General features: G+C 39.2%; 1 protein-coding gene across 1 annotated transcript in view; it reads left to right on the top strand.

The window, feature by feature from the left end:
• Positions 1–18,189, top strand: part of LOC132096834 (parafibromin) — a 43,392-nt gene extending 25,203 nt beyond the window's left edge. Inside the window, exons 11-17 of the mRNA XM_059502473.1 lie at positions 3,595–3,652; positions 9,247–9,282; positions 9,617–9,704; positions 16,270–16,431; positions 17,407–17,507; positions 17,597–17,738; positions 17,999–18,189. Of these exons, the coding sequence (XP_059358456.1) occupies positions 3,595–3,652; positions 9,247–9,282; positions 9,617–9,704; positions 16,270–16,431; positions 17,407–17,507; positions 17,597–17,738; positions 17,999–18,035 (624 nt within the window). The 3' untranslated portion in view covers positions 18,036–18,189. The remainder of the gene's footprint in view (positions 1–3,594; positions 3,653–9,246; positions 9,283–9,616; positions 9,705–16,269; positions 16,432–17,406; positions 17,508–17,596; positions 17,739–17,998) is intronic.

Genomic DNA, 18,189 nt, shown 5'->3' with positions numbered 1-18,189 from the left:
AACGATTCGCAAATGAAAGCATTGACGTTGATCGGGGGGAATATTCCCTTCGAAAACAAAACTCAGCTACTTAGCATATTAGTTCTTTATCAGTACTTAATAAAGCACACATTAATGCCTTATTCCAGTGGTTCCCAACCTTTTTCAACTCGCGGCCCACATATGTTTGCGGGGCCCACTGCAAAAAAATTAACTGACCCCACTATTAGTAAGTTAATAATTTAGTACTCAGAAGCTACATTGTTAACTGTTTTGGCACACACATATATGCTAAATGCATTCAGGATGAATTTGAAACATATTTCCAAAAGAAAACCAATTAGAGCTTTATCAAAAAGTTGTAACGTCTCTAGAACAGACATTAGTCAAAATAATCACTATAGTAAAGGTGTAAAAAAAATGTATAGACTTGTGGCAAAAAAAATATAAATAAATCCCTGTCCAGGGACTTTTTTCTTTTCTTTTTTTGCCATGCATTGTTCATAGAGCTCATTAATTGTAGCAGTGCCTCAAGTGTTGAAATAGATTTGTTATACATTATACAGGTTCACACGTACTCCGTTTGCAGTGTGTATACAGTATGTGTGAGCGGTGCAGAAGCAGCAGCGAGTTATTGTAATGCGAAATCACATTAAAATAATGCACGAGCGCGAATCTCTCCACTCGCACGCAGATTTCCTTTGCTCTGTCACAAAACCAGACGCGCTTGCTCCGATACACGCTGCTCTCGCGTGGAGTGTGCGCACTTAAAACGTGTCTACTCTCACTTAAACTGCGTCCTGTGCACTCACAACTCTCTATGCTCATTTGCTAGATTAGATATTATTTTTGCATGTTTTTATTTCTAGCCTTTTACCGCGTGCAGTGTGAACGATGTGATCCGTCATGGGCTCGGAAAAAAGGTGCATCACAGACAGTGTGTGAACCTGGAGTTAGGCGTATGCCCAGTCTGTTCTGTTCTCACTCTAGGAGCGCTGCATTCTTATTGGATGGGATGGCATACTGCGAGAGGTCAGGGCCGTGGAAAATGGCGCTATAAAGTGATTTAGAAATCGCACACTCTCCAATCGTTATTTTATGGCGATTTCAATTAATCACACAGCCCTAGAATGGACTGTAAATGAACAGAAAATAACTCTGGAAACGGGAAAACCAGATCCAGACAGAGCTCGGCAGCGGATAGACAGTCAGCGGAGCAAGCAGTCAGGAGGGAACATACTAAAAGCCATTTATGCATGTTTGAATTTGTTGTTCTGTAGCATATGCAGCAAAAATATCTAAGATAAATTGGTGGTTTATTCTTAAACCAATCAGCGAGCTCAAATAGTGGAAGCATAGTAACAGTTTAGTATTTTTTGTTATTTAATTATATATATGAAATGATGTTATGGTATGACTTAGACATTTTTACATATATTAACAATATTATCTATTTTAAAAGTAATTGGCGGCCCACCTGCAATACCACCGCGGCCCACAGGTTGAAAACCACTGCCTTATTCTGTGTATTTTAGACCTCTTAATTTTACACCATACCCAAACTTAACTGCTAACTTTATTGGGCAGCGAATTTATTGAGGTAAAAGTAATAGCTAATGATGAGGCTGCCCTAAACTAACACTGAACCAAAATTACATTAGATAAGTATTATTTGTTTAATTGTTTTGTTTATAAAAGCCAGTTATTGTGTAATACTTTGCAGTAAGATTCAGTTTGTTAAACCTGGTGTCATGAACTAAGAATTTTTTTTTTTTATTAATTACTGGGAAATTCACAGCTAGGTGTGCACCGTGGGTGAGGCACATTATGGCCATCCGGTAATGTTCATACACTGACAATAAGTGAATCACCATAAAAGAAAATAAGAATAATTAATAAAAAGCTTACTCACCAGATTTTTTTGACCTGCACATTTGAATACAGGCATACATAAAGGCAAAAATTGCTTGAGTTATATTGTTTTAATTTGTGTATTATTATTTGTATATGATAATTAAATTGAAATTGAATTCCCAGTGAAATCAGCTTTTTAAGAAGATACATTAATATTTGGTGTAATTTGAAAGCATAACAAAAACAAACATCAGTCAATCGTGCATTTTTTTTTTTTGTTAGAAGGCTAGACAATGTTAGAACTTAATTAGAACTAAAACATGGCAACCGCATATGTGTTCATATTCATTGTGTTCACTCAAACTGCTTTGTTGAAATCAAAATATAGTGTGATAAGGGCTGCAACTAACAATTATTTTGATTATTGATTAGTAGGCCAATTATTTTTTTTAGTATTAATCAGATTAAAACCCCTATTTTCTTTTGTTTTAATCATCCTGACAAAAACGCACTATTCCACATTCTGCCCAATGTCCTTAAAAATGTGCCAACTGAATACTATGAAAACATAAAGTGCTTAATTTATTAGATGACCTGTCATAAGTCAAAACAGAAATATTTAAGAAATGTGTAAAAAAAAATGTAATTCTAAAAATGTTATTGTAATTTTTGGACAAATAACCAACTGAGGCCTTGTTGACAGTATAGTATCCCCATCACTACACTGGGGCGCTAGGACCCACACAGACCACAGGGTGAGCAGCCTCTGCTGGCCTCACTAGCACCTCTTCCAGCAGTAACCTAGTTTTCCCAGGAGGTCTCCCATCCAGGTACTGACCAGGCTCAGCCCTGCTTAACTTAAGTGGGCAACCAGTCTTGGGCTCCAGGATGATATGGCTACCAGCCAATATGAGATGCGCATTAACGATTGGCCGATCGTGATCGGAGCACCCCCTAGATATGACCATTAACTAGAAGTTTTTTGTGCCGAGGATGCACACACCTATCAGTAAAGGGCCTGACTGGCAAGTCATTACGCTAATACATCAGCTTGAATCTCAAATTAAAGATTGATCATGTTTTGGGAAGCTTGGATTATGTACTTACTTCAATATTTGTAGGAGCATTTTGTCCATAGAAATGTCTTATTCAATGCTGTAATTTGATGCAACTGGCTCCAGTTTGATGATAATGATAATCGTAGGTGATGATTTTCATTATCGATAATAATCGATTTTGTTGATTAGTTGTTGCAGCCCTAGCTGTGATAAGTGGATAACAGCAAATATGACTGCTGCTGCTTGCGTTTAGTTTTATTGAGCGTTTCAACATACTTTTAAACTACATTTCATGACATGATAACAGTAATATTTAGAAAATTATCCTATCGTTGAAATCACAATGCTGCGTGAACTCAACTGGCAGAAGCCCCTCCCATGACATGAATTTGCGTCTATTGTGAAGTGAATTTCATGTGCAAATGAAGTGAATTTCACATGCAGATGAAGCGAATAAACGCAATGTTCAAGCATTCAACTACGTGCGAATAGCGCAATTTATTCGCACAGGTCGCATCAGGTGTAAACGCACAGTAACAAAGCTAGCTGTTTCACGCCACTGCGACATGAAGGAAGTCATCAAATTGTATCTTTGGATGAAACCATTAAAAATTGCTTTTCAAGGACTGATTGGCCTGTGAACCAACCTGAAGTGCCTCTGACTCACCATTACCTTTTCTCTCGTTTCTCTCTTTCTCTGTAGGAAGGTGCATCGGCTAGAAAGGCCCAAACACCAGCTATGCAGCCTGTTCCCAGACCAGGTATGGATGATCTTGAAGATTACAGGAATGTTTTGTGCAACATGATGCACCTGTAATAATGCAAATGTGACGGTATTATTATTCCCTTATAATTTTTTTTTTCCAGTTTTTTTTTCTTCAAAGTTTCCGTGCTTATAGCTCATGAAGTATTAAAGATATCTTAATGCCCTTATAGATATTGGTTCTTAACAAACTTTCCTTTTGGCATTTTCATTTTTAAAGCCCTAAATGATTTAGTTCCAGAGACATAGAGATCACAATATGACTCTAGGGGTAAATCATTAAATTTGTACACATTTGCAATGGTCATAAACCAAATGTGGGTTAATTTGCATTAGGGCTGTGCGATTTGGAGAACATATCTAATTGCGATTATTAATTTTTTTGACACAATTGTGATTCGCAATTTGATTTGATCTATTTTTTTTAGCAGGGAATATTATAATTGTATTACTACTATTACAGAATTTGCTTAATTATTGAATTTCACAGGAAATATTAGTTTATTTTGTGTAAATAAAGAACTGTTTTACTTAGTCAATTATTAAATAAGTTACATAGGTTGATTTATTCATTTTTAAGTTTTTAAGTATTTGGGATTTTAAAGGGTTAGTTCACCCAATAATCAAAATGATGTAATTAATAACTCACCTTCATGTCGTTCCAAACCCGTGAGACCTCCGTTTATCTTCAGAACACAGTTTAAGATATTTTAGATTTAGTCCGAGAGCTCTCAGGCCCTCCATTGAAACTGTTTGTACAGTATACTGTCCATGTCCAGAAAGGTAAGAAAAACATCTTTAAAGTAGTCCATGTGACATCAGTGAGTCAGATAGAATTTTTTGAAGCATCGAAAATATATTTTGGTCCAAAAATAGCAAAAACTATGACTTTATTCAGCATTGTCTTCGCTTCCGTGTCTGTTGTGAGAGAGAGTTCAAAACAAAGCATTTTGGTGATATCCGGTTCGCGAACTAATCATTCGATGTAACCGGATCTTTTTGAACCAGTTCACCAAATCGAACTGAATCGTTTTAAACGGTTCGCGTCTCCAATACGCATTAATCCACAAATGACTTAAGCTGTTAACTTTTTTAATGTGGTTAACACTCCCTCTGAGTTCAAACAAACCAAAATCCCGGAGTAATTCATTTACTCAAACAGTACACTGACTGAACTGCTGTGAAGAGAGAACTGAAGATGAACACCGAGCCGAGCCAGATAATGAACAATAGACTGACTCTGAGTCAAGAACCGGTTGCATCAGTTTTCGGATCACCAGTAGTTCTTTCGGACAGTTTGATTCAATAAACCGGTTGAAGAAAACAGTTCACCGGTTCTTTTGCGCTCGATGTAATGGCGTCATTGGCGATGATTGCCCTTGATTCAAGCCTTCGGTTTACCTGGGCTCATAACATTAGCACAGAATCAGTTCAGAATCAATCACCAAAAGAATCAGTTCGGTTCAGACGCTCTGTGTGTCGGTCTGCTTCACGCTGTATCACACATGTGCAGTATCATCAGCTCCTCGGTTCTCGACTCGGCTCGACTCTGTCTAACAGAAATGGTTCTTGACTCGAGAACGAGTCAATGTTTTGTTTGTTATCTGGCTCGGCTCGGTGTTCATCTTCAGTTCTCTTTTCACAGCAGTTCAGTCAGTGTACTGTTTGAGTAAATGAATTACTCCGGGATATTGGAGTAATTGCGATTTGATTTTAAATTAATCGCACAGCCCTAATTTGCATAAATATACTTCCTTTCTTTTAAAGAGGAATGTCGGAAGAATAAACACTGTTGAAAATAGAGAAGTATCTTGTTTACTTCTGTCAAAACAATTGCATTAATCATACCTGTGTGAGTGCCATAAATATAATTTTTTCCAAAGTTTGTGTCCCTATAACTCAGGATTTATTAAAAAACGTGGCCATATCATTTAAGATTCAAGTTTTAAACGTTTAGTTTGGAATCTTCATTATCCAGGCCCTCTATCATTCAGTCCTGGAGATACGGGGATCTCAATGAGGCTCCATTTTCAGATTGTTGATCACTACCCATTTTCAGTGCTTGAAAACCAAATGTTGGTCACTTTGTGTACAGCTGAAACTTATTGTATTTAAAGCGGACTGTCTGATGTGTACAGCTGAAACTTATTGTATTTAAAGCAGACTGTCTGATGTATAAGTAATGTTAAAACAAGAAAGGTATGTTGTTTCCCTCTAGGACATACCTTTGAAGTGTCATAAATATAATTTTTTCTATAATTTGCATTAAGTATTGAAGTTATCTGGGTATGATTTTAGATTCCAGTTCGTAAGAAACTTTTCCTTTGGATTCTTCATTTTAAGGCCCTGAATGGTTGATATTGAGATCCCAGTGCAGCTTTGTTCAAATTGTTGTATCTGTTAAGTAATGTTTTATCTTCTGTGCATGTGCAAAGAGCACCATTTTGGGTTAGCACAATACTTTTTTTTTGTAGTTCAGTTCAGTCATATTAACGGAGCTCCTGTGGTTGAATGTTTTTGAGCAGTAAAGAGTGTTATTGCGAAGAACATTTGTAGTTATAAAGTTAGCCGTATTCTTCCCATTTTTTTCAGTGGTCAAAAAATAAATGTGGGTTTGTGTTTATCTAGTCATCACTGTTGACACTAGGGCTGTCACTTTTGTGAAAAAAATCATTTTCGATTTTTAAGACATCAGTGTTCATTGAATCAGCTGTAAAATCGATTTTCCATGTCTAAAAAGTTTCCTTTTTCAACGTCAAATAACGGACGAACGTAAAGAGAGCGCTGCAAACGCACAAGTCAGCAATATTTCTTATTTATTGGCATGAAGTTTCGTGCAGAATAACAAACGGCAACAGGAGTGCAACATTCTCAAAAAAATATATATGCAGAGGGGATGGCTGCCATCAGGGGCGCTGCAAAAGATCCCGGGCCCTATGCATAGGCAGTCCTAATGGGCACCCCTCCCCTTGAAAATATATATTCCAGACTTTTCAAGGGCCCTCTCTTCCCTAAAAAAAAAAATATTTTTTTTTACCACCTATCAAACATGCTCTCCTTTATATATACCCTTTACAGTTCCTACTCTCATAAACTGCTTGCTCTGCATGTTGACTTTTAAACCTAAATATAAATGTTAAACAACAGATATTTCAGCACAATTAATGTTTTTGCGTTGAATGTTGTCTCTCTCGTGTTTCATCTGATTAACGCCCGTGCCTGCATTCTTTCAGTAAAGATTTCAACTTAATGCAGCATGACAGAACGGACCTTTATGCAACAATGGAAAGGTTTGCGTGAATGTGACATTTACATATAAGGATAGGACCGTTAACTGAAAGTTTTTGCACTGAGGACGCACACACGTCTCTATCAAAGCGACTGAAAGGCAAGCCATTACGCTAATGTATCAGCTTGAAGCTCAAACTAAAGATTTCTCATGTTTTGGGCAGCTTGGATGACTTAACCTGCAGGAGCTCATTCTGTTTCCTCCGCTATTTTAGATGCATTTTGTCCATAGAAATACAGTTGTTCAAAATTATTCAACCCCCTAGAGACTGCAGTACTTTACAAATACAAGCTTTCCTGAAGATCCAGGATATAATAAAACTTGAATCTATAACAATTCACTGGCATATTAAAAGTGATATTGTCAATATATAATGTAATATATTTGAGTTATAAGATTTTTTAATAATACTGCTATGTCATAGCATTCAACATTGCTGTTTTTAAATCACTTATTTTTATGGTGGGGAATAAAACCGTCTCAAAACACAATTAAGCCTTTAGAAACTCTATTAAAAACAGAATTAGCTTGAGCTGTTACACATACAGTTTGGCCCATGCATGTATTGAAGTTGAGTAGCAAAAATGTCAACAGAGATCTCACAAAAGCTAAAGAGAATAAATATCGTAGTACTTTAGAAAGGCTAAGGCTATATGAAGATTTCCAAGACATTGAAAGTTCCTAGAGACACAGCTCTCAGCCTTATTCCTTAGCTTAAAGTGTGTTTTACCAGAAAATCTTTGAGGTTGTGGAAGAAAAAGCACAATATCATAAAATGTTTAATCAGAGCAACTGAGAAAAAAACCTGCAATTTACAGCCAAAGACTTGCAAGATGACCCGATGAAAGGAGGAAAACAATTTCAATGCAGTGTGTAAGAAAAACACTAGACGAGTATGGCCTTCATGTTGAGACATCTTGATAAATACCACTCTTGATCAAGAAGAACAAAAAGCCAACTTGAGCTTGATCAAATTCATTTGTGTGGACCTGTGGAGCTCTGGAGGAATGTTTTATGGAGTGATGTGACCAAACTGGAACTTTTTGGACCCATGGATCAGCGGTATGTCTGCTGCAAAAAAAGGCAAAGCTCATAAGCAGAAGAACACCATCTCCATCCTCAAACTTGGAGGTGGATCAGTCCTGTTATGGGGTTTCTTTACTGTAGAAGGAAGTGGAAATCATGACTGTATGATGGATTCTTTAAAGTGTCAGGCCATTTTGACAAGAATTGTGATGCCTTTGGTGCAAAAACTGAAGCTGATGATCAATGGACTTTCCTGCAGGCCAGTCAAGTACACATCCAAATCTACTACTGCTTGATTCAGGGATCAGTCAAAGAATGTACTTGAGTGACCTGTTCAGTCTCCAGGCTTAATTCTCATTTGAAATATCTGGTTGAATTTGAAGAAAGCAGTGGCAATGTGAAAACCAAAGATTATCAGTGATCTGAAAGCTTTTTCAGGTGTGGAATGGGCCAAAACTGTAGTAGAGAGGTGACCGAAGCTTCTAAACACTTACAGACAGCGTTTATAGGTAATTTTAAAGAATAAAAGATTCTGCACAAAGGGGGTTGAATAATTTTGAACATGAATGTTTAGAGCCAATTCGAATTTTATCATGATTCATCAATGTTCCATTCTCAGAATCACTCAAAAGTGTATTAACAAACTTTCTCTAATACTTTACTGATGCCTTTGTTAAATTGATTTCATAAAATGTTATCCTCCACAGCAAATTGTCTTGCAAGTCAAGGGGGTTGAATAATTTTGAACACAACTGTATGTTATTCAGTGCTGTAACTTGATGCGACCGGCTGAAACTGTACTTGTGCTGTGGGCATATCCGACTAATCGATAATGAGAATCAATGTCGATGATTTTCATTATTGATAATAATCTATTTTATCGATTAGTTGTTGCAGCCCTAATTTCAGTTATGTATTATAATTCAAAATGCTTTCTTCTACATTAACGCCAAGTTAGTCAACTAAATCATTAATTTTTTTTCAGTGTAGCTGAAAAGCTTATCTTAATGATCAGTGATTTTGTTGTTTAACTGAAACTCACGTAGCACAACCCAATCCAATCAAACAATCAATGCTCTTTTAAGCTTGAGATGGCATTGCAAAAGACAAATTGTCCTGCATCATTTTAGACCCGTATGAAATGTTACAAATGTTCATCTAATGACTATGAATATTCATAGTAGTATCTTGTGCATAAATGTATTTATAATTTATTTTATCAAATAATTTCTTTCCAGATTAACAATGTCCATATTTGGTTTTTGTTTTGTCTTTAGTCTCTCAAGCAAGACCCCCGCCTAACCAAAAGAAAGGTATGTCTTTAACAACATGGATGAGGAATGGAAATATACTGTTTTGAACAAGCATGTTTTTATAATTGGTCTTTATCAATTTATATGGTTTTATACCACTATATAGCGTAAAGTATTTTTTTTCTCTAGAATGTATATACACGCACACTAAATATATATTTAGTTGACTAGATCATCTTGTGTCAAGTAAAAGCTTATTTTTTTGTGTATTTTTTAAAAACCTACCGAATTTCAATGTCTAATTTTTTTAAATGCATTGATTATGCATTTCTCATTGTGTAGGATCACTGCATTTAGCTGGTTTATTTTTAACAACAACAAATGTTTTTTTCAGGTTCTAGAACTCCCATTATCATCATCCCTGCAGCTACAACATCTTTAATCACAATGCTCAATGCCAAGGATCTCTTACAGGACCTCAAGTAAGTGCTGATTAGATGATTAATAGGAAAGTTACGACTTAATTCAAACGGCTGGTAAATTTAGTTACAATTTTTATCAAAAAACAAATGTCCTTCATTCCTGTTAGAGTAATTCAAATGTTTTTAGTCAAAACTGACATGAAGCCATTCTTAAAATAGCATAAAGTAACCAGGTCACCGTGTAAAGTTAACCAACTCTGACCAGCCAAACCAGTTTTTTTCCTCTGCATCAGGTTTGGCTAAAAAGGCCATCAAGTAATCTGATCTCATTGGCTTTATAGGAATATATTCTATATTTAGTCTATTAGTGTAGCCCGTGAGATCGACGATACACAATATTATCGAGCATGGGTGGAGCAAGAGAGAGACTCTTTGTTCTTGTCATAGCATAACTATTTGGTGTTTTAAACCGCGCAGGTGCGCGAGAGAGAGCCTATGGAGTCACCAATAATAAATAAAAAAATTACTTTCAAACATACTGACTGATTTAACTAACGTTAAATATAAAAATACTGTATTTAAAACAGCTAGTTCACACATAGTCGGACGCAACTGTCATATCGCATGTCCGCATCTGCGCAGGGAAGTTATCAGTCTAAATGTTCTGCAAAATCAGTCAACGGTGAAAATCAATAGCAGATTTCATTTAAAGTCCAACAGTTAAACACTAATATTGGGCATAAACGAACATTTAAATATAAAGTATTTAAAACAGGAAAGTTGATATATTTGTAGTAAAGTTGAATTGAACTGATGCATCAGTCATACAGCGCTCATGAGTCTGACGCACCGTCACAGAAACAAGAATGAGATGCAGTCTAACATAACTGTGGCATTAAACTCAGTGAGGGCTCGTTTAATATATTGCACATACAGTATATAGGCCGTTTAGATTACTTGTTAAAGTGCAATGAAATACCTTATATCTGTAGACGATGTACGTCTGTTTGTGGATAGAGACTTTGTAACGGCCAAAACTACGTATTTTGCATGCATCACATTATATGCGGTGTGCATGAAAATAATAACAAGGCGGCAGATTTAACTTATTATCCATAGTGGTTCTCACGTAGTCCTTCTACATCATCACCACATAGTGTGTTTTATAAGTTAAGTGATCAGTCTTTAAGAAAAGGACTACATGAGAACCATGCACTATGGAGAATAAATTCGCTCTGCCGCCTTGTTAATTATTTTATCTTTACTTTATTTGTGACACCAAGAAAGAGGTGTCACAAAAATCTCTCATGTATGAGAAGAGCGGGTTTGCCGTATACCAGCCATTAAATGTGTGGGACACCAACTCGACGTTTTCTATCTCTTTCATTTCATGGATTTAAGGAATTATCCGAGTCAAAGCGTTACAACTTCACCGACCACATGCTGTAATCCTCCTGCACGTGCGAGGTGTGTGTGTGTGTGAAATGCAGGCAGTGAAATAGCTGGGCAGTTTAAAAGCCGAATTATAATAAGCAGCCTAATAAAAATAAAAATAATAGTTATTATTATTATAATCTAATACATTAATAGGAAAATGAGCCTAATATCGTCTTTATAAGAATTCTGCTTATGTCGATATTTCTGACGATCGTCGATACACGATACTATCGTCTATCGGCACAACCCTATGGTCCATATGTCTAGACATGTGGCAAAAAAATAAACAAATAAATTCTGTGTCCAGGGAATTTTTTTTCTTATTTGCCAAGCATTGGTCATAGAGCTCATTGTAGCGGTGCCTCAGGTGTTGAAATATATTTGTTATACATTATACAGGTTCACACATACTCGGTCTGCAGTGCGTATACAGTATGCACATTAAAATAATGAGCACGAGCGAATCTCTCAGCTCGCATATGTATGTATATATGTGTGTGTGTGTGTGTGTATTCCAAAATAGTTGGGACACTACAAATTGAGTAAAAAAGGAATGGAATAATTTACAACTCTCATAAACTTATATTTTATTCACAATAGAATATAGATAACATATCAAATGTTGAAAGTGAGACATTTTGAAATGTCATGCCAAATATTGGCTAATTTTGTATTTCACGAGAGCTACACACAGCTAGCAATAAGAGGCCGGAAAAGTTAAATGTACATATAAGGAACAGCTGGAGGACCAATTTGCAACTTATTAGGTCAAATTGCAACATGATTGGGTATAAAAAGAGCCTCTCAGAGTAGCAGTGTCTCTCAGAAGTCAAGATGGGCAGAGGATCACCAATTCCCCCAATGCTGCTGCGAAACATAGTGGAGCAATATCAGAAAGGAGTTTCTCAGAGAAAAATTGCAAAGAGTTTGAAGTTATTGTCATCTACAGTGCATAATATCATCCAAAGATTCAGAGAATCTGGAACAATCTCTGTGAGTAAGGGTCAAGGCCGGAAAACCATACTGGATGCCAGTGATCTTCGGGCCCTTAGACGGCACTGCATCACATACAGTCTGTAATGGAAATCACAACATGGGCTCAGGAATACTTCCAGAAAACATTGTCGGTGACATTCGCTGTTGCCGGCTAAAACTCTATAGGTCAAAAAAGAAGCCATATCTAAACATGATCCAGAAGCGCAGGCGTTTTCTCTGGGACAAGGCTCATTTAACTCAGACTCAGATGTTAGCACCATGTCTGGGCGGAGAGAAGTGGCTGTGGTGTTGCCTGGGAACTTAAGCTGTCTTCCAAGGTCAACCTGAAGCTGCCAATCACGAGCAGTGGAGAGGAGCCCCACCGTAGAGCTAGGCCGGTGGAATTGTTCCTTCTGCCCAGCTCTAATGAAGGTGATTGTTTGTTTGGGGGCTACCTGGGTCTTGCTGAGCTGGCTCGCTGTGCAGACGGAGTCCGCCAAAGCCTTTAGCACCTGGACGTGGCGCCAGCGGTACGGCCTTTCCCCTAGCGCTCTTGAGCAGCTGCTCAAAATGTGCTCCAGTGTGCCCCTCTTCTGGCACAGCTTGCACTCAGGAGTGTCTGCCAGGCCCCAGGTGTGCAGGTTAGCTGGGCTTAGGAGGACGTCATAGACGGATTGGACAAGAAACTTAATCCGAATTGGCTCTGCTTTCCAGAGCTCTGCCCAGGTTATTCTGCGTGGATCTGCATGTTCCCACCTGGTCCACGCTCCTTGTATGGACATGCTGGCCATTTTGGTGTAGCGTTCTTCCTCCACCTCTGCTCGTATCTCGTCCTGAATCAGTCTGCACCTCTCTTTTCCACGAGCCAGATCGTAACGTGGCTTGGGAAAACAACCAAGACCTGCTCGTCCCATTGCCACGGAGCCCACCAGCGTTTTGTGCCTTAGTTGTGCCTCAGCTTTAGTGACGGCTTCTTGTGCCTGCCACTTTCTCCTGGTCTTCACGAGGATTCCTGCTGCTGCGACTTTTGTGTCTCTGGAGTCCCTGTACATCAATACCTCTCTGTAGCGGGTGACTTTGAACTCCTCTGATAGTCCACTCAAAGGAAGATGCAGTTTGGTTGAATGGCCGTAAAGGGCAATGCTGCTCAAGGACGGAGGGTGCCCCAGCCATTTTCTGAGGAACTGGCTGATAGACTTCTCTAAAACCTCGACTGTTGATGTTGGTACCTCGTAGACTAACAGGGGCCAAAGTATTCTTGGCAAGACTCCGTGCTGGTAGATCCAGGTTTTGAATTTTCTGGGGAGGCCAGATCTGTCAATCGCTGTGAGCCAGGTAGTCAGGTCGCACTTGGTTTGTTTTATAGCAGCTGAGTCCTTCAGGGAGCTATCAAAGAACTTCCCCACTTCCCCCAGATTACCTTCAGGATCTTCCAGAGACGTTTTAGGAGCTGCGGGCACTGCTTGTAGACCTTATAGGGGACCCCGCTGGGACCGGGAGCGGAGCTGGATCTTGCCGTTCTAACGGCTTCTTCCACCTTTTTCAGCGTGGGTTCAGCACAGTCGAATTGGGTCCCTGGTTCAGGTGGCGCCACCAAATCCAATGCAAGGTTCGAGGTCATGGTCCCTCAAGGTGTCACTAAAAGTGGCGTGGAGATGGTTGTCGATCTCCTCTACCAGGCAAGCGAGGTGGCCACTTGATAAAGCTGAAGGGGTTGCCAATGAAAGCACTACGTTCCCGAGCCCTTTCCTTGCCCTTCCTTCAGTGCCGTTCTGCTCTCCTCAGTGAGATGAGTCTCTTCCTTATGATGTTTGTGAGTTCTGACAAGGCAGTCCTTTCTTCTTCCTTGGCCATCTTGAACTGACGTCTCAGGGATTTTAGTTCTTGTCTCAGCTGACTGATCTTGGCTTCTCGCCGGTTGAGCTTCGCTGGATTCCTATCTCCTCTTCTTTCCTCGACATCAAACCGCTCTGCTCCCATGTTCATTATGATGGTACACATGGGCTGGAGCTTCTGGTCGACACTGCCCTTTGAGATGGATTCCAGGCACTTGTCTACATCCTCGTCCAGCTTAAGCCACTCCTTGTTGTTTGCGGCAGGCCACTTCACCCTGCGGTGTTCCGATTTCCTGCTTGGTGGGGGGATTTGTGTGGCTTGGAGGTTCCGGGTACTGTGGGGAGATTCCGGACCCGGCTCCTCCTCCGTCTCACCAGGTTCAGCAGCCGGCGTGACAGTAACTGCTGCCCCAGCTGCCGTACCTGAGCGTAGCTTCACTTGATCCCTCCTGAGGCAGGCCATCTTTGCTTGGTGGATCTTCAGGTTTTTGCAGACCTTGCCGCAAATACAGACTGCGCTCGTATTCCGTTGTCCATTTGCTTGGGTCGTTACCAGTAATTCCGTCCGATTGGGATGCTCATTCTTCCCCCCCTCTCGGGTATCCCTGGGGGTATATTTCGGTGGGGTTCTTCGTAGCTTGTTGTGGGTGCTCCCTCTCAGGAGCTGCAGGTCGGGGGGCTAGCCCTCCCTGCCCTGGTTGCCGTCTTTCCGAGCTGTCTGCTGTCTCTCCAGCCGTCGCCACTCTATTCGTGGATGTCATCCAGACTTTCCTGGAGGTCACTGGCTGTGCCAGGTAGGTTAGAGTTTGAAAACACCTTCTGGTGCTACTTGGACACGTCATCAGTGAAAAACCCGGGGTCATAGGGTGTTTCGGGTCTTTAATCTTCATACACCCTCACCCGGGCGACCCAGCCGGGGGTGATCAGTCCCCGGCTTATGTCCAAGTGGCATGTTGCTCCACGGATCCCCCCTACGGATCCCCCCTACGGATCCACAGCCACCGAGAAGCCCTCTCTGCGGCCTCTAATATATATATATATATATATATATATATATATATATATATATATATATATGTATGTGTGTACATGTGTATATATATGTATATGTGTATATATGTATGTGTGTATATATATGTATATGTGTATACATGTATGTGTGTGTGTATATATATATATATGTATATGTGTATACATGTATGTGTGTGTGTATATATATATGTATATATGTATATAAAATTTATGTACAGGTGCTGGTCATATAATTAGAATATCATCAACAAGTAGATTTTTCACTAATTCCATTCAAAAAGTGAAACTTTTAAAGAAATTTAACAGTGTCAAACATTTAATGAATTTTAAACAATGACGCTTTTGAATATTAATATTTTGGCTTTACATAGTGATATTATTATGAATAAAAAATGACAGTGACATAGATATGACAGTTTCTGCTAATATTTCCTCTGCTCTGACATCTTTTGGAATTGAATGTGTAAAGTTGAAGCTGCTCTCAGGCCTGTGCATGCACATTCAGAGGTGATTCAAATGAGAATGAATCAGTGTTTTATCCTCTGTTCATGTTAATTATGTGTTAGACAGTGTCTGGAGACAATTCAGTTCAAGTTTATATGTATAGCGCTTTTTACGATACAAAGCATTGCAAAGCAACTTTACAGAAAATTAAGTTTCTACAATATTTAGAAGTAGCTTGTAAGGGGTGACTGTCAGTTTATGTGGATATGACAGGAATTTTCAGAAAAATTCATACAAGAAATAGTCAGCCAGATGATAAACCCTATTAACAGCAATTATGTGATTGCATAGTAGCAATATTTGTTAGTTCTGTATGTTGTTTCAGGGTTAGCATAATCTGACGTCCCCTGAGGGGTCAGCACCATCTCTTCTCAGGTGTTCTGGAACCTGACTGGAGCTTGTGTAAATCCTAGTTACATGTAAATCCAGTGGCAAAACAGGGAAACGGAGACAAAATTAGTGTAGCTGCTGTTCCAACAAAGTAAAATTAACTAGTTTAACTCAAGCTAAAGGATAAGAATGTGCATTTTGATCAGATACAACTGCAGTCACAATTTATGAGATGCATTATTCGAATGTTTGTTGGAAGAGATATGTTTTTAATCTAGATTTAAACAGAGTGTGTCTGAACCCCGAACATTATCAGGAAGGCTATTCCAGAGTTTGAGGGCCAAATGTTAAAAAGCTGCACCTCCTTTAGTGGACTTTGCTATCCTAGGAACTACCAAAAGTCCAGAGTTTTGTGACCTTGATGGAAGCGTGATGGAAATTTAGTGTGGTATCAATGATGCAAATAAAATGTATTTTATCTGGCTGAAAAAAATTTTTTTTTTTCTTGGCAGGTTTGTCACATCAGATGATAAGAAGAAGCAGGGAATTCAGAGGGACAACGAGGTTCTGCTGCAGAGACGTAAAGATCAGGTTCAGCCTGGCGGAGCAGCCATCAGTGTCACAGTACCCTACAGAGTGATCGACCAGCCGCTCAAACTCGCCCCACAGGACTGGTGAGCTCATCTATCTATCTGTCTCTCTATCTGTCTCTCTATCTGTCTCTCTATCTGTCTCTCTATCTATCTATCTATCTATCTATCTATCTATCTATCTATCTATCTATCTATCTATCTGTCTGTCTGTCTGTCTGTCTGTCTGTCTCTCTATCTATCTTTCTATCTTTCTCTCTCTCTCTCTCTCTCTCTCTCTCTCTCTCTCTCTCTCTCTCTCTCTCTAATCTAACTTTGTTAATAATGACTGAATTGATTCTTTTACCAAGAAAAATAAAAAACAATAGTTTAAGTCAATTAAACAGTTTTTACAAATAATCAATGCTGAGCTGTAAACAAATATTTCAATTGCACTTTAAGGCAGTCTTTGTTTACACTTTTTAATATTTTCTACTCCAGTTCACTGTAATAACTTGTTTTCATGACAGATTTATTCAAACGTACTTTACATCCCTAACCGGTTAAGTACAATATAATGAATTTGTAATATAATGCAAATTTTAAGCAAAATCCTGTAATGCTATATTGTTGTCTCTTTGCAGTTAAAAGTCTTTTATAACGAAAGGCACAGAGCTTATTGCAGTTATTTTGATGGTAGGTGAGCTATGAGTAATGCTTAGTGATGTTTTATCACTCAACTTTTAAAGAGCAATTTTGTGAAGAATAAATATCGGATCATCAAAATGAAGATTAATTCAAATTGAGAAATCAATGTTGTCAGATTAGACCTAGCATCCAGACAGCAGACTTGTTTAGCTGTTGAAGTTTATCCGTGTTGTTTTCACGAAATAGATGCTCACAGTCAAACATGGCATTGGAGAATCGCTAATCAAATGCCACTGTTCTGTCAATGCTTTCACCCCCCAAACTGAAAATTGCAACCTACCAGCAAATTACCAATTTTGAATGCCCTTCATATGCAGTAACTCAGGCCTGAACAGTCAATTTGAGACTGATTTTGTCGTTGTTTGTTCACAGGGATCGTGTAGTGGCCGTCTTCGTCCAGGGTCCTGCCTGGCAGTTCAAGGGCTGGCCGTGGCTGCTGCCTGATGGATCCCCCGTGGATATATTTGCCAAAAGTGAGTTTGGTCAAGGAAAACGCAGCACATTATTTACAATGCATTTAAAATGGGCAAAAGAGTTTCATTTCATGCCTCTTTTCATTTAGTCCGAGCCTTTCACCTGAAGTATGACGAGGCACGGATGGACCCAAACGTGCAGAAGTGGGACGTGACTGTACTGGAGTTAAGCCACCACAAACGACATCTGGACCGGCCCGTCTTCCTCCGCTTCTGGGAAACACTAGACAGGTCAGGATTGCAGCGCCATGTCCTTTCAGTCCACCTGTAGCATGGCACACACTGGAGAGGAACATGTTCCAACAGTATTTTTGATTTTATATATGTTTACAGATGTACGTCTTTGATCACTGTGTAGCCTTTTGAAGTTGATCATGTGAACCTGTCCCTGGTTAATTAAATAATTGAGCAATGAAACGATGCATTTTCCAACCCTAATAGTAACCTCAATAGCGTTATATAGCTCATTATCATCTTCATCTCTTCTACAGATACATGGTCAAACACAAGTCCCATCTGAGGTTCTGAGAGCGCTGGCCGTCCACCGTCGAAATCTCCCCTCCCTAAGAGACCTGTCAAGATGGACTGCTGCACCCCTGATCCTCTCAGCCTCCCTGAAAGCACTTTGGATTTCAGTATGCTTTACCCTCTGCTGACACCAGTTTGATTTGTAGCCTCTTCC

The sequence above is a fragment of the Carassius carassius genome, chromosome 20 (genome assembly GCF_963082965.1).
Source record: "Carassius carassius chromosome 20, fCarCar2.1, whole genome shotgun sequence".
In the NCBI taxonomy this organism is placed as follows: domain Eukaryota; kingdom Metazoa; phylum Chordata; class Actinopteri; order Cypriniformes; family Cyprinidae; genus Carassius; species Carassius carassius.
This window is presented reverse-complemented; position numbering and strand designations above follow the sequence as displayed.